This window comes from Carassius carassius, chromosome 17 (genome assembly GCF_963082965.1).
Source record: "Carassius carassius chromosome 17, fCarCar2.1, whole genome shotgun sequence".
NCBI lineage: Eukaryota > Metazoa > Chordata > Actinopteri > Cypriniformes > Cyprinidae > Carassius > Carassius carassius.
In genome coordinates, this window is record NC_081771.1 from 23,268,370 (window position 1) to 23,290,818 (window position 22,449).

General features: G+C 35.7%; 1 protein-coding gene across 2 annotated transcripts in view; it reads left to right on the forward strand.

Annotated features, from left to right (window-relative positions):
* ppp1r12c (protein phosphatase 1, regulatory subunit 12C) overlaps window positions 1-22,160 on the forward strand; it is a 54,000-nt gene extending 31,840 nt beyond the window's left edge. For both annotated transcript variants that reach the window (XM_059571304.1, XM_059571305.1), the window contains exons 7-21: window positions 5,039-5,183; window positions 5,979-6,053; window positions 9,314-9,390; window positions 9,462-9,574; window positions 9,737-9,783; window positions 9,875-10,005; window positions 13,092-13,179; window positions 13,368-13,488; window positions 13,626-13,738; window positions 18,782-18,831; window positions 19,123-19,171; window positions 19,290-19,394; window positions 19,503-19,553; window positions 20,156-20,206; window positions 20,478-22,160. In XM_059571304.1, coding sequence (XP_059427287.1) covers window positions 5,039-5,183; window positions 5,979-6,053; window positions 9,314-9,390; window positions 9,462-9,574; window positions 9,737-9,783; window positions 9,875-10,005; window positions 13,092-13,179; window positions 13,368-13,488; window positions 13,626-13,738; window positions 18,782-18,831; window positions 19,123-19,171; window positions 19,290-19,394; window positions 19,503-19,553; window positions 20,156-20,206; window positions 20,478-20,564 — 1,303 coding nt within the window. In that variant the 3' untranslated portion in view covers window positions 20,565-22,160. The remainder of the gene's footprint in view (window positions 1-5,038; window positions 5,184-5,978; window positions 6,054-9,313; window positions 9,391-9,461; window positions 9,575-9,736; window positions 9,784-9,874; window positions 10,006-13,091; window positions 13,180-13,367; window positions 13,489-13,625; window positions 13,739-18,781; window positions 18,832-19,122; window positions 19,172-19,289; window positions 19,395-19,502; window positions 19,554-20,155; window positions 20,207-20,477) is intronic.
* Window positions 22,161-22,449: the final 289 nt, after the last annotated feature.

The following is a 22,449-nucleotide window of genomic DNA, read 5'->3' on the forward strand; positions in this document are numbered from 1 at the left end:
TGATTTCTCAGTTGACAGTACTTGAATCTGTCCTCCACCAATCCAGTTTTCACTAATATAGATTTGGCTTGTTCTCTTTCCTTCATGAGGCTCTTTATACTCTCATTCAGCCATGGGGCTGGTCTCCCTTTTACAATACACTTTCTCATTGGGGCATGCCTATCAACAATCTTCATACGTCTTTCCAAAAAGATATTTAAGGCAGCCTCAGGCTCCTCAGGAGCGTACACATCAGTCCAATCAATACCACCAACATCTGCCAAAAAAACTCTCCGGAATAAATTTCTTAAGCATTCTTTTATGTACTATATTAACCTTACATTTTGCAGTTTTAGTTTTTCTGGTAATTGCTATGATATTATGGTCACTAAAACCCACAGATCGAGAAACTGGTTTAGTGCAACATTCAGGAATATTTGTATAAATATGGTCTATGCAAGTGGCAGAAGTATGTCCAGCACTGTTAGTAAAGACTCTGGTTGGTTGAGAGATCATCTGAGACAGATTACAAGCAGCGATCAATGAAACTATCTTTTGTTTCATTGGACATTGATTCGCAAACCAGTCAATGTTCATATCCCCAAGTAAAAAAATATCACAATTCACATCTGTAACTCTGTCAATTAACACACATAAATCATTCAGGTATTGCACATCAGTCCCAGGAGGTCTATAACAGCAACCTATTAGCACCGGCTTTAGGTGAGGAAGATGCACTTTAACCCATAACGATTCTAAACCATCTGAGATAAACTCAGAGCACAGTGTTGCCGGAAAGTTATCTCTGATATATAATGCTATGCCACCCCCATATTTATTGCTGTCCCTTATAAAAAATATTATAGCCATCAATGGAAATCTCTGTGTCAAGAACAGTAGCATCCAGATGAGTCTCCGATACTGCCAAGATATGAATGGTGTTTTCTGTAGTTAGATAATTAAGTTCAAATACCTTATTTCTGATGCTGCAGACATTCAAATGAGCCATAACGAGACCCTTTGAAACAGAAAGGAGACGCTTATCACCAATAGGCCTACTATCCATAATTATTATTTTTCTTTAAAATCAGTTCTGTCTTTATGACCTCAAGTTAAGGAAACCAGAGAACTAGTCTCTCACTTCAGCTCTTAGCTCCAACTCCTGGCTGTTAGTTCCTTTCCTATCCTTATGCTTTCGGGCAGGGTGATGGACAATAAGCTTGTCATGTCGGATGTAGGCTATGTCACCTCTTTCTCTGGCAGCTTTCATGGGTGGAATGAGTTCCTTACACTTTCGCCTGATGGCTTCAGTATAGTCCTCGTTCACATAGATGTTGGTCCCTTTCAGGTCCTTAGTCTTTCCCAGAACAGTCATTTTATCTTTGTATCTGAGGAATTTGACCATGATAGGCCTAGGTCTCTTTCCAGAATATCCGGATGGATTGCCAGTCCTATGTGCACGTTCAATCACCATCTGACTACTGTCCAGGTGAAGCTTCTCATTTATCAAATACTTGACTTTGTCCTCAACCTCTTTCCAGCTTTCATTCTGGGTCTCAGGAATGCCATCCACAACAAGGTTATTCCTTCTTATTTGACCCTCCAAGTAATCCGCTTTCTCAGTCATTTCTGCCAATTTCACCTGCATTATTTTGGTTTCAGCACAAGCAATTGTTCTTTCTGACTCAGTTTTATCATTTTTCTTTATTAGATCATCAGTGTCCTTCTGGGAGAATTGCAAGCTGCTTCTCGGCTCCTGTGTCTCCTTGATCAATTTGTCAATCCGAGTGTTCACATTGTTCACAATTAATTCCACAACAGTCTTAAAGTTGCTTTCTTGCTGCTGTAGAAGTTGCATGAACATCCCTTTGTTGACTCATTAGATTCCTTAACTGTGAAAGTGACACCAACTCCTCTCCAGTACTTTGGTTACTGCTTTGGTCCTTCTTGGGTGGCATGGTGTGCTGAGATTCTCTACCAGGAAATCCTCAGGCTTCAGCCGACCAAGTAGGCCAAGATAGTATCCAACAAAAATCACAAAGTATGAATACCATCCACTGTTTTTCATTAAGTATCTTATAAAATATAGAGTCTCTGTGTGGATATAAAAAAAATGTAAGTTCATAAGTTAAGATAAAACACTTAAAATTCAAGGTTCAGAGGAACTGCAGGAAGAGCATGTCACCATATCATGTCACCATATCATGAGCGACCATGTGTTCCATGTGTTCCTGTTGCTTAGTGGTAGAGCATTGTGATAGCAGTGCAAAAGGTCATGGGTTAGGGGTTAGCAACAATACTTCAGAGAGAATCAAAGTTGTCTTCTTTCTTTGCGTGAACATTTGGTTGCGTTTAGGAGCAGTGCGTCTGATTAATTCCATTAAGCATGTCTCCAGTGCAGAGGTCGTTTCCGCACAACGTCTATTTTTTGTTGCGCTGCACGTACTGAATTAAAGTAACAGTGCATTATTTCCGGTACATATGAACATGCATTGACACAAAAATTTAGTAATTACACCATAAATGCATATAATTACACCATAAATACATATAAAGTCTACTGTGTTTCACAGTCAACACATAGGCTATGGTTTTTTGGCTAGGTTTAAAGGAAAAAAGCACTTTTAGATAAGGTAATCATTTTAAAGTTCTTAAATAAAGTTGTTTATGAACCACAGGATTGCTAGTAAAAAAGATTTAAATGCAAAAGAAAAGGCAATAGAGCAGAGCTGACTGTTTCTGTCAATGGTAAGTTTTAACATAAGAAAAGTTGTTTAAATGTTTTGCTTTAGCAACTTAATACAGTAAATAAATCTAGAAGTAAATGCAAAAGTAAAAAGCATTGAATAATTGATGAAAGATTGTATTACTTTACTGTGTGAAAAATAATCACAATGTTGAAAAAGCATTTTAAGTAATAATGTTTGGATTTAACATCAAAATAATGGATAAATGTTGTGTTTGTACAACACATTGACTACATATGCACTGCAAACAAACCTCACATATACAGTAGCTCACAAAATCAGGCTTTCGCTGTGTAAGCTATTAAGCAACAATTACACAATTGTAAAAACAAAAATACAGTGCATGATCAGATATTTAGGTGAGGTAAATATCTATTTTTTTATTATCCCCCTCCACCCCTCAAATGAAAAAAAAAATCCTCTCACAACAGTCACCTAAGAGAAAGATACTGCTTTCTGTGATCGATTTCTGTGAATCCTTATTGGAGCACCCCTAGCATTATATGACCCCTTCAATATATTAGTATGAGTACATTACAATATAATTTTATTAGAATGAGCACATTATTATTTATGGGCTTAAAAACAAGCTGCAAACCATCAGAATATTGTATCTGGTGGGGAATGCCCAATGTAAACATGAAACATATGCCATTACCTATATTTTACTGTGGCACAGTTATGGAGGCCCTTCATAATGCAGAGGTCAGCTGCCTGCTCTGCCTATAGATAGCAACAGCCTTATAGTTTGCAGTGTTTAATAAACAGCTGTTATACTAACTTTTACTGAGGTTAAATTCAGTACAGTCCTGTATCATGATGCATATCTTGGCCTCTGTATCGGGATATGTGTCGTATCATGACTTTGCAGGTGATAGATACAGCCCTAGTACTGAACACTTGCATAGGCGCCGATTTATGTTTTTCTCCGTGCATGCAAAAAATATTACATTTCAGAACCTTAGGCTAATGGACAGCGGCCGATACAAACAAACACAACAGCGTCACTTCTCAAAAATACAAACAGGATTGGAGATGAAAAGTTTAACTGACACCTAACCGCTAATGCGTTCAGCTTCTTGGGAAATTAATGTTTTGTAAATATTGATTAAAAAACTATTGCGAAAGGACAGCGTTTCCATTAACCGATTGTTGCGACTAAAATAATGAGTTTCTGGGAATGTCTACCTCATTTATGTTTCGAAGTTTCTTTTGATAGTGGCATGGCTTTTCTTTGAGGTTTCAAATCCATTATTCATATAGGCTAAAAAAATATTTTTTTATTTTATGTATTTAACAAAGAACTCGTATTCTGTCCAAAAGTAGGCTACTTTTGTGTCCATTAGTTTTTCCTCTTTTAAACCGTATATAGGCCTATAATTGAGCAGAAAAATGTTCCCATTTAAACCCTGTTACGAACTTTAAGGAGTCTAGGGAATGTACTGTAACATTTACATTTTAACGTACTGCTGGGTATGAAATGAGGTGGAAGAACATGACAGACAAAACTTTGAAAGAGAAAAAATACTGGACGTTTATTCACAAAAAGCCAAAGCCACTAGATCCAGTAAAATAACAATAATAATGTGCGCTATGTACAAAGTGAAAATGTAAACAAACAAACAATAAAATGGGAAAAGAACGAAAGCGGCGCCAAAGGAAAGAACAAAATATAAGAAAACAATCCTTAATCTAAACCTAATCTAACCAAAGCAAAATGTAGAAAATAAACCGAAATCTTCAGTGCATCCGGCACCTTAACTAAACTGTCTAACAAAAACAGAAATACAATGTGTGGCGCTCACTTCTTACCTAGTGTGTCTATACAATATGTACAGTGTATATCGCGATATACTGACCTGCGTTCTCTTCCCTCTGTACTACCAGCTGTTACTCAAGGTCTCATAGCGAACGAATAACTCTTAGTCTGATTAATGATTAGTGATTACGGAAAGCAGTAAATGATTACATACTCGCACGGCACTGTATAGTGGGGGATGGGACATTTTCAGAAACGCTGTGATTGGTGGATAGGATATGGAACATGCATGCGACTGGTTATGTCACTGTCACTGACAACAACATAACCAATCACAGTGTGGCAGACGCTTCATAGCGCCAACTGCAATGTTTAATTTTAAATAAATGTAGCCTACTGGCAGTCTGGCACTGGCACACGTGGGTGCTCATTTTCCGTGGGTGCTCGGTATTTTCCGTGGGTGCTCGAGCCCCGGAGCACCCACGGTATCGGCGCCTATGAACACTTGTACGAATGACTTAATGCAGCTTTTTTTTTTTTTTTTGTCTGTCAGATTGTTGTGTCAGTGTGGTCTGGATGTGAGTGCTAAAGACTATGATGGCTGGACTCCTCTCCATGCTGCGGCTCATTGGGGTCAAAGTGAAGCCTGTCGTCTACTCGCTGAGCAACTTTGTGACATGGAGGCCCATAGTAATGGGGTGAGTGAGACAGAAAAAAATGTGCTAAACATTTAGCACCAAATTCTGTTGTCCAGTAACAAAGCAGTCTTCCTTAGGCATGTGTTTACCAACCTGAAGTAATAGTTCACTGAAAAATGAAAATTCCAAACCAGTATGACTTTCCTCTGTGGTACATATTATATATTATGTGATATTTTGTGAATGTATTTTTCTTTTTTTTTGTATCTTCAAACATTGTTCAAAATATCTTCCTTTTGTTTTCGGTATAAGAATGTAAGTCAAACGGGTTAGAACATGACAATGAGTGAAAAATAACAATTGTCAATTTCAGATAAACTAGATCTTTAAGAGCCTTATCCTCTGTAGGGCCACATTTATATTTCAGGACAATTTTATCTTATTTTATCAAGACTGTAGAAAAAATAAAATGTGTTGTAATCAGTTGATTCTGAAAAAAATAAAATGAAAATACAGGATAAATTTTAAATCTTATCAAGAAATATGGTAGCAATAGCCAACATACTGCAATTCTAAATAAAATAAATGCACTGTAGTTGTAAATTGGAATATAAAGGAAAAAGTTGAGGCCTGATATGTTAGAGAAATAAGTGCACAGCAGGAGTCATGCACTCTTAAAGCAAGAGGAAGTGTGGAGCTTCTGTTCTGTGTCAAAATGCACCACATTTCTGCAGCCAGCAGCAGCACTGCAGTTTGCCATAGCTCTGTTTCACAATGTGGGTGGGTTGATGTGTGTTTGCGTGCATGTTTGGGAAATTATAATAACTGAAACTGTTGTTTTGTTTTGTTTTTAAGGGTCAGACTCCATTTCATGTGGCGGATGACAGTGTTGCGTCATTATTGGAAGAACTGTCTCAAAGACAGGCTAATGTGAGAAAACACACACACACCTTTATCTAAACCAATCTGTCATTTTAGACACACAAGGAAGAAATTCACTGCTTACTATATGTAATGAAGCAGGCCTATTTAACTAGTGGCCTGCAGGCTGAATCTGGACATTTTGAAAAGGTTGTCAGTTAATTCTCAAATAACTTTTTTACAGTGATATATATACAGTTGCATCTCAAAAAATTTGAAAAGTTATTTTTTTGTAACCTATTTCAAAAAGTGAAAATTTAATATATTCTAGATTCAGTACATGTAAAGTAAAATATTTCAAAAGATTTTTTGTTTTAATTTTCATGATTAGAGCTTACAGCTCATGAAAGTCAAAAATCCAGTATCTCAGACTATTAGAATATTTCCTAAGACCAATCAAAAAAGGATTCGCAAAACAGAAAAGTTCAAGTTCTTTAAAGTATATTAATTTATGCACTCAATACTTGGTCGGGGCTCCTTTAGTACAAATTCCAGCATCAGTGAGGTGTGGCATGGAAGCGATCAGCCTGTGGCACTGCTGAGGCACTATTGAGCCTTCAGCTCGTCTGTATTGTTGGATCGACTGTTTCTCATTTTTCTCTTGAAAATATCCCATAGATTCCATATCTGTTTCAGGTCAGGTATGTTGGCTGGCTGATCAAGCATAGTAATATCATGGTCAGCAAACCATTAAGAAGTGGTTTGGCACTGTGGGGAGGTGCTAAAGTCCTATTGGAAAAGGAAATCAGCATCTCCATAAAGCTTGTCAGCAGTTGGAAGCATAGAGTGCTCCAAAATCTCCTGGTAGATGGCTGCATTGGCTTTAGACTTGATAAAACACCAGCAGACGTCATGGCACCCCCAATTAGGAAACTTCACACTGGACTTCAAGCAGCTTGGATTCTGTGCCTGTCCAGTCTTCCTCCAGACTCCACACCTTGATTTGCAAATAAAATGCAAATTGACTTTTATCTGAAAAGAGGACTTTGGACCACTGAGCAACGATCCAGTGCCTGGTTGCATAAGCACCTTAAGAATTAGCTTTTGCTTTAAGAATGAGACTGAAGGTGTGCTTTCCCCTTACCAAAGGGAATGACTTAAGGTTGTTGCATATAATCCCTTAAACACATACCTTAGCAAAGGGAAACCATTAAGTATTTCATGACAGCGACCAAAGTTTTGCCATTAAAAAAATTGACTGTTGGCATGGTCACATTTGTTAATGCAAATAGCAGTGTAAGTTTTCACAGTAAACAATATAACATGGATAAGAAAAACAAAAAAGAAAACCTATATTAAAGAGAAGGGCTTGGTAGCCCTTTTTCTGAAGACGTCTGAGCATGGTGACTCTTGATGCACTGACAGCAGCTTCAGTCCACTCCTTGTGAAGCTCTCCCAAGTGTTTGAATCGGCTTTGCTTGACAGTAGCAAAGTTGATGACTGCTTACAGTCATCCCTGTTGCTTGTCCACCTTTTCCTACCTAATTTCTTCCAGTCAACTTTGCATTCAATATGCTTTGATACAGCACTCTGTGAACAGCCAGCCCTTTCAGTAATGAATTAGACTCTTTGTGGAGGTTGTCAATGATTGTCTTTTGGACCATTGCCAAGTCAGCAGTCTTGCCCATTATTGTGGTTTCAAAGAAAAATAGATATCCAGAATTTATATTGTAGAGATGGTCATTTAATGAAACATGAAAAAATATTCTAATATTTTGAGATACTGGATTTTTGACTTTCATGAGCTGTAAACTCTAATCATCATCACAAAGAAAATAAAAACATTTTACTTTTTACTTTACATGTAATTAATCTAGAATATATGAAAGTTTCACTTAAATAAGTTTAAAAAAAATAACTTCAATTAACTGCACTATTATTAGCAGAAAGAGACAAACTCAATTTGTTTTTGTGACATCAATCACAAAATAAATTCTAAAATGAGCTTTTTGTCTTACCAAGTGCAGGTTTTTTTTTTTTCTTTTTTCTTTTTTTTTTCTTTGCTTTTGCAACATGAAAGAGAACAGAATATGAACAGACAGTTGCAGTCTTGAAATCTGTTCAACTGAACAATAGAATCCACAAATTAAAAATTTGTTCATCATGAACATCATAATGTTCTTGTCAAATGAACAGAACTTTTGTGAATTTTGAAACCTACATACAGTTGCCAGAAGTCTGTGTATTTGGGTATTTACAATTGCTAAACAAACGCTATAACTATACCACAGTCACCTGACTTCAGCGTCAACATCACCAAGCTTCCTGGAACTCTTTCAGTCTATATTTAAAAAATAATAATAATTATCTGAGTGTGATTAATAACACAATGAAGCTGTAAAAAATGGACTAGTGAGTAGATGAGTTTTTATGTTTGGTGTTATGACGTTTAACATGCTCTCAAACAACAACCTCTGTGGTCCCATTTAGTCACTTGTTAGCAAAAGCAATAAAATAAAACAATCCCAAGGGGTATTACCAATTTTTTTTTATGTCATAGAATAAAACTTATATCTTGTTCTTGTGTTAAACACAGATCTTATTTCAGGCATTTAACAAAAAAAAACCCATTGACTTCGGGATGATGGAAATGGAAGTGTTAAAATGCCATCTTTTTCCTAGGTTTTGGCCTACAAAAATATGTCGTCCATTCAGTACTCTATTATCTGTAATTCTTTGCTGAATTTGAAAACATGAAGTTAATTCAGTGTTCAAGGCCTTTAACCTATAAACACACACACTCAGAAAAAAGACAAACCTTGAAAGCAGACATACATTATGTAGATGTCTTTTTGAGATTAATCAGATGTTTTTACTCAGCAGATTAAGCACACTAGTTAGCAGACAAAATAGAGACATACCTGTGCCTATCTGGGAACTGACTGACACTTTACTTTTAAAACAATAATATGTACCTTTAAGGTACTAATATGAACCATTTAGGTGTAGCTAAGGTACAGATTTCTGCATTATATATGTGTGTATATATATATATATATATATATATATATATATATATATATATATATATATACACCAATTGCATTTTAACCTATTAACCTATTTTACTTATTAATGAATCTATTGACAGCTATAATTTTATTTAATGAGCAATGTTGAGGCTGTTTATTTGTTGTTTACATGTTTTTGTACATCTTTAAACTCATTGCTATACTGTTTTAACTATTAGTCATAACAGTAATTAAATCTGGGCTATTTAGATCCATTCTAAATTAAGTATGTACATTTTTTGGATCTGCTTATTTTAGTGGAGGACTGAACAGGCACTTATTGAGCAACAAAATTCACAGATTTCAAATGCCGACACTGCAAACAAGAAACACAGGTGAGAAAGTTGATTAGTCTTTCAGTCTTTGCAGTCACAAACATCTTCACTCATACTTCTCTTTCTCTAAGGAGCTCTGTGTGCCGAATGAGCAGCAGGGACAAAATATATGTACAGGACCAGTCTAAGGAACGAGGGATCTCAGGAGGCCTGGGACTCAACGATAAGAGAGAAAGCAGCTCAGGTTTGTCTTTGTATATTTCTCTCTCTCTCTCTCTCTCTCTCTCTCTCTCTCTCTCTCTCGCTCTCTCTCTTATTCAGCAGCATTCAAAATATTCACATATATGAAACATACATGTACAAGACTACAGTTTGTTTGATGATGTTTGTTTGTTGTCTGTTCTAGAAAGTTCAACAGTGTCGACACCAGAGAGCATCGTTCCCTCTTCAGGGGTCAGACACACAGTCTTCTGTATCAGCTTTTAATGTCAGAATCTCTCTGCTGGTACATGTGATTTAATCACTGTATGTTTGTGTTCTTCAGACCATAGAGAATAAAGAAGTCAAGGTGAATGATCAGGAGAGGGCGAGTCGCACAGCAGTTGTGCAGCCAACCCCTCAGAGGCGAGAGTCACCTGCTGAGAGCCCCACTAACGCCTCTAGTGATGGAAGGAAGTAAGATAGTTTGATCCCAAGTATTAAATGCTTAATAATTACACTTTTATTTATTTTATTGATTTTATGTTACTGTTGTACAAATCTTATGTTATTTTATGTAAGTCTCCATGAATAGGAAGTATTAGTGATGGCATAACGTAGCAGTATTACCAAGTAAAGACATTTTTATACTGAAATAAAAATTAATAACAAAAATATCATAACCCTCTATGGATGCCTTGGCAATAGAATCGCCATTGGCAAGTCATTTTTTTTGTTTATTTGCTAGACTTATACTTGTTTTAAAGGTAGAATAATTCCAAATGAGTGAAAACATATCCGTGCTAAACTCTAACGCAAACACCTGGTGTGTGAATTACATAGAACATAGTTTTAGTTTATTATTCAATGGTAATTTTATAATCAGTGTTGGGGAGTAACTAGTTACATGTAATGGCGTTACGTAATTTAATTACAAAATTATTGCAACTGTAATTAGTTACAGTTACTAAGAAAAAATGAGTAATTAAATTACAGTTACTTATGATTTTTTACGATTACAAAGGGGATTACATTTGAATATTTACACACATCCACATACAGATTTAACTGATTTATTTCCCAAATTGCACTGACTATTCTGAGACATACCGCCCTAATAATTTCCGGGATGCGCAAACACAGTCTGGTGCGTAGAATCCAGTCATAAAAACGAAATGCCTAACGCGGACGGAATATGCCACATTTTGGATGACTAAATCAAAAGTAGGTCAGTACACTTGAATCAAAACATGACATGGACTAGTGTCTGTGAATATAAAGCCCCAAAAATGCAATATATGACTTGCACATTCTGCGTTTCTGTGGAAATCAGGCGCGGACTGGACACCGGGAGAACCGGGACAATTCCCGGTGGCCTGGCAGACGATTTTGCCCCACTATTTAATATCATTATTGTATAATTGCCTGCCGAATGTACTAAAGCGATCATTTGCGAATCCGCCATTTGATAATTAAATCTCCAATAAGTCATGAAGTGTTAGTCATGACTCGCGCGCTCTCCGCGCCTCCGCCAAACGGTTTGGATCAGACTCAGAGTAATCAATGCGAGAGAGAGAGAGAGAGAGAGAGAGAGAGAGAGAGAGAGAGAGAGAGTGGACTGCTGGAGCGGAGAAGCAGAACTACTGTTCAGGGTTTCAGGTCAGTTTCATCTGTAAAGATGCTTTTTTGTCTTTGTTTTTTTATTTATTTAATCAAGCAGCAGCACGTTGCTCATCAGTCATCACTCAAAATACTATATAAAGGACATCATTATTATCAGTTGTAATGTTACAGTAGTAATTTAGCTGAAAAAAAATCAGATTTTTTTAATAGATTTTGGGGGAGCTACGACAGACAACACAACCCTTACGAAAATTAACATTTTAATATTTAACTATAAATCCAGAGAAAATGGTTAGCCTACTATTGTTTAACTGTGATAACCAAAAATGTAAAATTATTTTACAAATGTATTTATTTAAAAATAAATACAAATCCATTTGCAAAAAAAACAAGGTTATTTTACTTTTATATAGGCTAATAAAAGCATGGTAATTTTTTGTAAGGGAAAAACATGACTCGTGTACAGTATTAGGATTTTTCTATAAAGATATTGTAGTATTGTAGAGTATTGTATTGTAAAGTATAGTTTTGTTCAATCTTGAGTATTAAAGTCATGAGAGAGATGGATAACAGAGCAAAATAAAGAGACTGAAGAGAAAAATGGAAGTGAAGGTGCAGTTCAGGAGAGAACTTTTAATTATTTTGCATGTCCCCAAATTAAAGATTTAAACCTTTTTTATGTCAGGTCCGTACAAAAAAATAGTTTTGTCCATGAATTTGTTTGTGTGAGTTTGGATTTTCCAGTCTGAATTTTTTTCCCAGTCTGCCCCTCCTGTAAATTAATGGCAAAGACATGGTTTCATTTACTACATAGGCCTACTGAAGCTTGCAGTGTTTTCAACCTCTGCTGCCACAATATAGGATTACACGAGTACATAAACATAATTTCTAGAACTGCTTTGTGTCACTTAATGAGCATTTTACTTATTTTGAGAAAACTATCATCATATACAGAGACAGCAGTTTCAAAAAAACACCAATATTTCAGGAGTTTATTACACAGAATACGTCACATGCTTATTAGATAACTGTATTTAAGTTGATGTATATGCTTTTATTTATTATTCTTTAATTTTCACAAATTTAGAAAGTAATCAAAAAGTACTCAAAAGTAATTAGTTACATTACTTTGATAAAGTAATTGAAAAAGTTACACTACTATTACATTTTAAACAGGGTAACTTGTAATCTGTAACCTATTACATTTCCAAAGTAACCTTCCCAACACTGTTTATAATTAAAACTGTATTAATTAAATCTCTACAGCAGGTAAACTTATAAAGGAGTGTTTTACTGTCTTTTGGTATTGAAGTTTGTATTGAGAATAATTTATTATAATATATATATAATAATATATAATAATTTATACAATTTTAATATATCATAATTTATTATAATAATTTATTACTATTATTATATTACTAAGCAGTATGTAAAGTAATATGTAAATAAATGTTACTGTTTAATGCAATAAGCCTACTCGCTAGTCACAAAGCGGAGCGGAGTGCCTAAACCCCCTTAGCTATATAAATACACTGTAAACTACGGCTACAATGAAATCTCACATTTCGAAACAGTTTCTTTAGTGCAGTAATACTAATGTTATGAGGTCACAGCTGTATGTGTATATTATATATTAATTATTAACTATACATTAATGCCATTTATAACATTGTTACTGGTTCTGATCTGTCAATCATGGCATTCAGTTTTTGTAGTATTTTTGCAGTATTTGTTTTGTTTGCTAGGCTGAATTGTTTTGCACATCTGAGAATATTTTTACACCTAATGACTAATTATTTTTGCAGTTGTGTTTGGTGCTAGTAGTAGTAAAGAAGTTACATAATTCAGAATGTTTTATTGACTCCAACAGACATAATTAAAGACTATCTTTTTTATAAACTAGATTTAAGATCTGTTGCTGAAATTGTGTTTTACAGGTATCAGGCTCCAGTGAGAGACGAGGAGTCAGAGTTTCAGAGGAAAGCTCGCTCGCGTCTCATGCGGCAGTCACGGCGATCAACACAGGTGTGTATTCACAACCCTGAACAAAACTCATTCAAAGAAAAGAAAAAAATTAGTTTTGCTTAATATTTTCTTAACAACATGTTAATAGCGTGCCCAAAAAATGTATGATTATTATTATTAAAATAATATTAATAAATATTAAAAATCATTATTATTATTCAATTTTTCTTTGGGATTTTGATTGTCAGGGAGTAACATTGACAGATCTTAAGGAAGCAGAACGGATTATTGTTAAGAGCAATGAAGCACCTCAGCACCTCAGTGTTCAGCCTGTGAGCCCCAACATCACACTAACACCAGCTGAGAGAGGTGAGTCTCAGTACCATCCAGTGTGTCTGAAGCACCTGGAGTTGATACTTCTGTTTCAGTTGACACTAATTATTCTTTGGTGTTTTTAATTCTGCGTGAATTCTGTATAGATATTGAGAGTTTTCTCTCTGCACTAGACACAGAGCCAGTGAAGGAATTGGGAGATGCAGAGACAAGACTGGGAGTGAGAGATCGCAGGAAAGGGAGGAAAGAGAGACGCTCAACTGGTATCGTTCAGCTGGCTGGAGAGGTGTGCTACAAGCATTCATAAAAAACCCAGGGCATTCTCGTTCACACTAAGCATTTTCAATACAAACTGACTTTTGGAAGTACACTTCTTTGCCGCTTCTCACCTGTATATTACAAAGAATAACAAAGGATGATGATGCACATGAATTTACATTTTAAGCAAATTAATGCCCACAACCAGGTTTCCACAGTAGAACAGGAGGAGTTTGTGGAGGTTCCCTATTTTATGATAATGAATTTAGCAACATTCATATGCAAACACATACAGTACATGACAAAGGTTCAATAATGTAGACCTTAACACTATAATGAGATATTTGTCCCAAAACTGGCATGTGATTTGTTTTACAATATTTCCTTGACAGACTTCTTTAAAATATGCATCACCTAGTACTTTGGAAAAATCACCAATAAAATTATTATTTTTTTCTTACATTTTAATCAGGGTGATGTGATGGATCATGAAATTGGGTCATGATTCAGTGTACAATTCATAACTGTTTCCAAAAAAGGCATTAATTTAATACGAGAGACAGTTTGCACTGTAGTCAAATAATGGCAAAATAATGAATCAAATCATACATTGGCACTATTCAAGTCAAGTCAAGTCACCTTTATTTATATAGCGCTTTAAACAAAATACATTGCGTCAAAGCAACTGAACAACATTCATTAGGAAAACAGTGTGTCAATAATGCAAAATGATAGTTAAAGGCAGTTCATCATTGAATTCAGTGATGTCACCTCTGTTCAGTTAAATAGTGTCTGTGCATTTATTTGCAATCAAGTCAACAATATCGCTTTAGATGAAGTGACCCCAATTAAGCAAGCCAGAGGCGACAGCAGCAAGGAACCGAAACTCCATCGGTGACAGAATGGAGAAAAAAACCTTGGGAGAAACCAGGCTCAGTTGGGGGGCCAGTTCTCCTCTGACCAGACGAAACCAGTAGTTCAATTCCAGGCTGCAGCAAAGTCAGATTGTGCAGAAGAATCATCTGTTTCCTGTGGTCTTGTCCTGGTGGTCCTCTGAGACAAGGTCTTTACAGGGGATCTGTACCTGGGGCTCTAGTTGTCCTGGTCTCCGCTGTCTTTCAGGGCAGTAGAGGTCCTTTCTAGGTGCTGATCCACCATCTGGTCTGGATACGTACTGGATCCGGGTGACTGCAGTGACCCTCTGATCTGGATACAGACTGGATCTGGTGGCTATGGTGACCTCGGAATAAGAGAGAAACAGACAAATATTAGCATAGATGCCATTCTTCTAATAATGTAGCAAGTACATAGGGTGTTATGTGAAGTGTTCCCGGTTCCGTTTTACCTAATTAATGCAGCCTAAAAATCCTTTAACGGATTTGGATATTAAAAGCATATTAGTATGTTATGTGTAAGCCAAGTTAAAGAGATTGGTCTTTAATCTAGATTTAAACTGCAAGAGTGTGTCTGCCTCCCGAACAATGTTAGGTAGGTTATTCCAGAGTTTAGGCGCCAAATAGGAAAAAGGATCTACCGCCCGCAGTTGATTTTGATATTCTAGGTATTATCAAATTGCCTGAGTTTTGAGAACGTAGCGGACATAGAGGATTATAATGTAAAAGGAGCTCATTCAAATACTGAGGTGCTAAACCATTCAGGGCTTTAAAAGTAATAAGCAATATTTTAAAATCTATACAATGTTTGATAGGGAGCCAGTGCAGTGTTGACAGGACTGGGCTAATATGGTCATACTTCCTGGTTCTAGTAAGAACTCTTGCTGCTGCATTTTGGACTAGCTGTAGTTTGTTTACTAAGCGTGCAGAACAACCACCCAATAAAGCATTACAATAATCTAACCTTGAGGTCATAAATGCATGGATTAACATTCATGCATTTGACATTGAGAGCATAGGCCGTAATTTAGATATATTTTTGAGATGGAAAAATGCAGTTTTACAAATGCTAGAAACGTGGCTTTCTAAGGAAAGATTGCGATCAAATAGCACAACTAGGTTCCTAACTGATGACGAAGAATTGACAGAGCAAACATCAAGTCTAAGACAGTGTTCTAGGTTATTACAAGCAGAGTTTTTAGGTCCTATAATTAACACCTCTGTTTTTTCAGAATTTAGCAGTAAGAAATTACTCGTCATCCAGTTTTTTATATCGACTATGCATTCCATTAGTTTTTCAAATTGGTGTGTTTCACCGGGCCGTGAAGAAATATAGAGCTGAGTATCATCAGCATAACAGTGAAAGCTAACACCATGTTTCCTGATGATATCTCCCAAGGGTAACATATAAAGCGTGAAGACTAGCGGCCCTAGTACTGAGCCTTGAGGTACTCCATACTGCACTTGTGATCAATATGATACATCTTCATTCACTGCTACGAACTGATGGCGGTCATATAAGTAAGATTTAAACCATGCTAATGCACTTCCATTAATGCCAACAAAGTGTTCAAGTCTATGCAAAAGAATGTTGTGGTCAATTGTGTCAAACGCAGCACTAAGATCCAATAAAACTAATAGAGAAATACACCCACGATCAGATGATGAGAGTAGATCATTTGTAACTTTAAGGAGAGCAGTCTCAGTACTATGATACGGTCTAAATCCTGACTGGAAATCCTCACATATACCATTTTTCTGTAAGAAGGAATATAATTGTGAGGATACCACCTTTTCTAGTATCTTGGACAGAAAAGGGAGATTCAAGATTGGTCTATAATTAACTAGTTCTTTGGGGTTAAGTTGTGGTTTTTTGATGAGAGGCTTAATAACAGCCAGTTTGAAGGTTTTGGGGATATATCCTAATGACAATGAGGATTTAATAATAGTCAGAAGAGAATCTATGACTTCAGGAAGCACCTCTTTTAGGAGCTTAGATGGTATAGGGTCTAACATACATGTTGTTGGTTTAGATGATTTAACAAATTTATACAATTCTTCCTCTCCTATAGTAGAGAATGAGTGGAACTGTTCCTCAGGGGGTCTATAGTGCACTGTCTGATGCGATACTGTAGCTGACGGCTGAATGGTTGCAATTTTATCTCTAGTAGTATCGATTTTAGAAGTAAAGTAGTTCATAAAGTCATTACTGCTGTGGTGTTGGGAAATGTCAACACTTGTTGAGGTTTTATTTTTCGTTAATTTAGCCACTGTATTGAATAAATACCTGGGATTATGTTTGTTTTCTTCTAAAAGAGAAGAAAAGTAATCGGATCTAGCAGTTTTTAATGCTTTTCTGTATGATAGGTTACTTTCCCGCCAAGCAATACGAAATACCTCTAGTTTTGTTTTCCTCCAGGTGCGCTCCATTTTTCGGGCTGCTCTCTTTAGGGTGCGAATATGCTCATTATACCATGGTGTCAAACTGTTTTCCTTAACCTTCCTTAAGCGTAGAGGAGCAACTGTATTTAAAGTGCTAGAAAAGAGAGAGTCCATAGTTTCTGTTACATCATCAAGTTGTTCTGAGGTTTTGGATATGCTAAGGAATTTGGATACATCAGGAAGATAACTTAAAAAGCAGTCTTTTGTGGTAGAAGTGATGGTTCTTCCATACTTGTAACAAGAAGTAGAATTTACAATTATGGCTATATGAAGTTTGCACAAAACTAAATAATGATCAGAGATATCATCACTTGGCTGCATAATTTCAATACGATCAACATCAATTCCATGTAACAGTATTAAATCTAGAGTATGATTTCGACAATGAGTAGGTCCTGAAACGTGTTGTCTAACCCCAATAGAGTTCAGAATGTCTATAAATGCTGATCCCAATGCATCTTTTTCATTATCAACATGGATATTAAAATCACCAACTATTAAAACTTTATCTGAAGCCAGAACTAACTTGGATGTAAAATCACCAAACTCATTAATAATGTCTGTATGGTGCCCTGGTGGCCTGTATACTGTAGCCTGTACAAACATAACAGGGGATTTATCATTAACATTTGTTTCTCTGGATAATGTTATATGAATCTGCTATGCATCTCGTCACCACGATAAGCAGGGAGGGGACCAGAGCATATTACAGTGTCTGACATTGTGCTTGCAAGTTCACACACCTCTTTAATGTTATTTTTAGTGATCTCCGACTGGCGAAGTCGAACATCATTAGCGCCGGCATGAATAACAGTCTTACTGTATTTACATTTAGCATTAGCCAGCACTTTTAAATTTGCCAAGATGTCAGGCGCTCTGGCTCCTGGTAAACATTTGACTATGGTGGCTGGTGTCTCTATATTCATGTTCCGTACAATAGAATCACCAATAACTAGAGCACTTTCATCAGGATTCTCAGTGGGTGCATTACTGAGTGGGGAGAACCTGTTTAATGTTTTGGTCGGAACAGAAGAGCGGTGTTTTGACCCACGACTACGCTGCCTCACTGTCACCCAGTTGCCCTGCTGCAGGGGCTCTGTTGCCGGAACCGAACAATGTACAGGAATCCCTGAGCTAGATGCATCCAAAGCCGTATCTAGAGCTCTAACATTCTTACTGTCCTCAATTAAAGTTTGGATGCGTGTCTCTAATTCTGAAATCTTCTCTGTCATCCTAACTATTTCCCTGCATTTATCACATGTGAATCCCTCATCTGCGACAGAGATAGATAAACTGTACATGTGGCAAGAGGTGCAAATAACAATAGCAGGAGAAGCCATTACTCATCGTTCTTGATGAAATATTCTTACTGCGGTTGTTTGATGAACTTGTGAAAAACTGGAGTGAGAGAGAGGAGAAAAGAAAGCAGCGATAGGTTCGAATGAAAACGCTAATGACAAGCTAACGAGTTCTAACCACTATTAGAAATAAAACATTTTTTGTAGTGGACTATTGAATATGCATCATAGATTTGCACATTGTTAGGGAAAATGTAATGAACCAGCAACTAAAATATGTAGGCTAATTATATTAATGTTTTTATTACCTATTAATTCTTATTATTTTTGCAGTTGTGTTTAGTGCCAGTAGTAGTAAAGAAATTACATAATTCAGGAATTTTAAATGGCTGACTTTGAAATGGACAGTTATTGACAATTAATGTTTCTTTTGTTCAGATGGATGATATGGATGCAAATGAAGATGCTGAACAAGACAACAGAACCAGGTTTGTGTCTGTTTTATCAAGGTTTTGTACATCGCCTGGTGTGGCGCTTTTGTTTGAGAGGTATATCCAATATGTACTTAGTGGTTCAGCATTTCTTTGTGTCAGTGTCTTGTGTTTTTTGTTCTTTGTTGCCTTTCTCTGTAGATATGGATGCATTCGCATTTGCCTGTCCCTAATCAAGGGATTAATTAGTGCACTATTTTAAATAAGCTGCTAATAAGCTCATGTTGAGAGAGTAATATTGAGACTTTTGTAATGTTATTTTTTTAAGAGTATTGTTTGTTTTTGTAGTGATCCCCAGTTAGACTATTCCAGACACTCTTCTCTGGATTATAGTAAGGTAATCATTTTTTTTTTTTTTTTTAGTCTTTGTTTTTTTACAAACATTGAACATTCAGAAATTAATGAACAATATAAAGCTTGTTCACACTCTTGTTATGTAATATGTGTTTTCTCAGTTGTATCTGCAGGTGTTGCAAGAGAATGGAGATCTAAAAGAGAAGCTTCAAGAAACTCAGATGCAGTTAAATGAGAGTAAAGTTCAGCTGGAGAAACTCAAACAGGTGGGAAGTGTTGTTTTCTTGTCCTGAGACCTTGGGATAGGAAAGAAATGTCGAACCATTAAAGTTAGATTTATTTATATATAGTTGCATTTGTTTGCATGCACACAGAATCAGGAGAATGGATCAAACAGACCAGCCCTGCTGGAGTTGGAGAGATTTGTAAGTTGCCACATTTTCATGCCTCGTCACGGTTCGTGTGTTTTAGGTTTTAGTGGTAAAAATTCTGCAATTTGTTTACAATTCAACAGTCTTTGTCAGATTTTGTAGACTAAACACTTGTATGTAGGACCAAAATCTCAAGCACCTGTTTTACATCATTTTAAAGCTAATAATGGAGGTGTCTTTGACCAGTATCATCTCAACAACAGTGTCTACTAATCGCAAAACTGAAATCAAAAAATTTATTTTGAGAAAATGGTTTATTTTTATTGACATTTTTTTGATGTTATGTAATGTATTTAATTGCTTGGTCAATGTCTTTGTGGGCTTTGGTTCTTTTGCCTTCACATTCTGGACCTCAACTGGAATCATTTTCATTGCATATTTAGCTGCAATGCAGACAAGACCTTCCTGAAAAAAAATTCACACCATAGAATGTTCGTCAACCAATCAGAAGCAAGCATTCAACAGCCCTGTAATATAACCTAGATTAATAAATTTTATTTCACCTAATTATCATGTTAACAAATTGAACCCTATTGTAAAGTGTTTTTTTGTTGTTGTTGTTGTTGTTGTTAATTCTGCTCTGTTTTTTTCTTCAGGAAAAGAAACTTCTTCAGCGGAGAGCTTCTGAGTTAGAAGATGAACTCAAAGTAAGAGCTTGTGCTTTACAGTATTTAGAACTGTTTAGAATTTCAGAATAGATTTAAATGAAGTTAAATTAGTTAAACAGAGCTGTGATTACTACACTCTTTTGATAACTGAAAACACAATTAGTAAACATGTAAGAAGTACGAGTTGTTTAGAACATTGTGTATGATGGATATGTGAGATCTGCAGAACTTTCTACAAATTTCCATGCATACGCATGGAACCGGTTCCATGTGGGCCTGTTCATCTCACTGTTTATCGTCCTCCTTCTAGGTGCTTGTGGATTTGCGTGCTGACAACCAGAGACTGAAAGATGAAAATGCAGCTCTCATTCGTGTCATTAGTAAGCTGTCTAAATGAACCTCTGGGTTCTTTGGATTTTTTTTCCTGAATTCCTTGGGAAAGTTGCTGTCCCATTTTCTGCCCAAAGAACTGCACAGCATGTTTCTTTCCCTCTCTCATCTCTGGGACATATACCCCATGCCTGGGGTGGTTAAACTACTGTTGTTTAAAAGGATATGTACATATGTAAGGCCTTGTTAAGCTGCCACTCTAGACTCATCAAAACTGGAATTTCCGATGACACAACTCAAGTCCATCTGCTGTTCAGCTGCTCTAGATTATTGTGTTCATCTCTGATTCAGGGTGCTCTTGTAACATTTGTAATTTCTTTTGCGCAGTGTGCTTACGTTTTTTTTTTAAATAGCACAGATAAGGCTTATAGCTTTAAAGTTCCTTAAAATTAACTTAGTTAATGCCCTTATTGTGCCCTAGACTGTGCTGCACTTATGAGAATTTTGAATAATTTGAAGTTTCAGTTCAGGTTCACTGTTCAGTTTCACTTAAAGACAGCTACCACTGCAATCTTTGCCTTTCAGCAGGTACCTCTAGAAACCTGCAAAATAGATCAATTAAGATTATATAATATACAGAATATAGAATATTGTTCATTAATAACAAAAATGATATATTACAGATCATAGATATGCAGTGTTAACAGAACAGGGTTAATGTACGTTGAAATAGAAATTAAGTTTTAATATATTTTCATCTACGTTCATATTTGATTGTACATAAAGCACTGTTAAGAAGTATCTAATATTTGTTAAAAGCTTATTACTGAAATTGCAGTGTTGGCAGACTTAATATTTAAATTCTGCTTTTTAATGCCATGGCAATGTCATTATAATTTTAGCTTAAAAATAATTGTAATATTTCTTGAAATGGTAAGCAAAAAAGTAAGAACAAATGTGCCAAACAGTAACAGCATGCTCAGGGGTCTCTTAGTGAGACAGTAGAAGGTCTTGGGGTAATGTGTCTTTTTCTCAGTATGTATCTGGATTAACACTGTACTTTAGCTGACTACTGTTCTTTGGACCAAACAGGCATTAGTATGGATATATTTCTCTATTATTGCATATTTATGAATACATTATATATGATGAATTTTGATGCTGATGTGTTTTGCCAGTGGTGTAATAATTTTTTTATTAGAAAGAGACACACAAGTTTTTTTTTTTACTGTGACTATGAGTTTTGTCCTAAACCAAACCGGTGCCATAGGTCAAAGCTTTTAAAGGTTTACCACTGTTTATTTGTGTTTTTTTTTCTCTCTAAAATGATTGCTTACAGGACATCCAGCAAGTGTATTTTGCCAAAAAATGTGCCTTTCTATATATATATATATATATATATATATATATATATATATATATATATATATATATATATATATATAGATAGATAGATAGATAGATAGATAGATAGATAGATAGATAGATAGATAGATAGATAGATAGAATATGTCTCTGTTGCTTTGTTAAAAATGTTGAGTCAGTTATTCTCTCTGACCAATAAAGATCAGTGCAAATGGTTGGGAAATAACCATTAAAGCAATCTGTGCACAAGTGCTTTTATCTCTTGCATAAATAAATAATGGCTTGCTAGATATAATTATTTCCTGGTCTGATTTCCCATTATTGGCAGTGGTAGGAAAATTAAATGAAACATAAGAAGTTGACAAATGAGTGTAATTCAGTAAATTTCCACCTGGGAAACATCACAGGAAAATGTTATGCCAGTCTTTACCGAGTTCTATTACAAACTTAAAATATGGCTAATGGTGTTTTTCTAGTTTCTGTTTTATTCTTAGATGTCAAATAATAGTTTTATTGTAAAGAAATGAAAGGTAAAATGAAATAATAAATTCTGAAGACATTTTACCTGTCCTCCAGTTAAACTATAA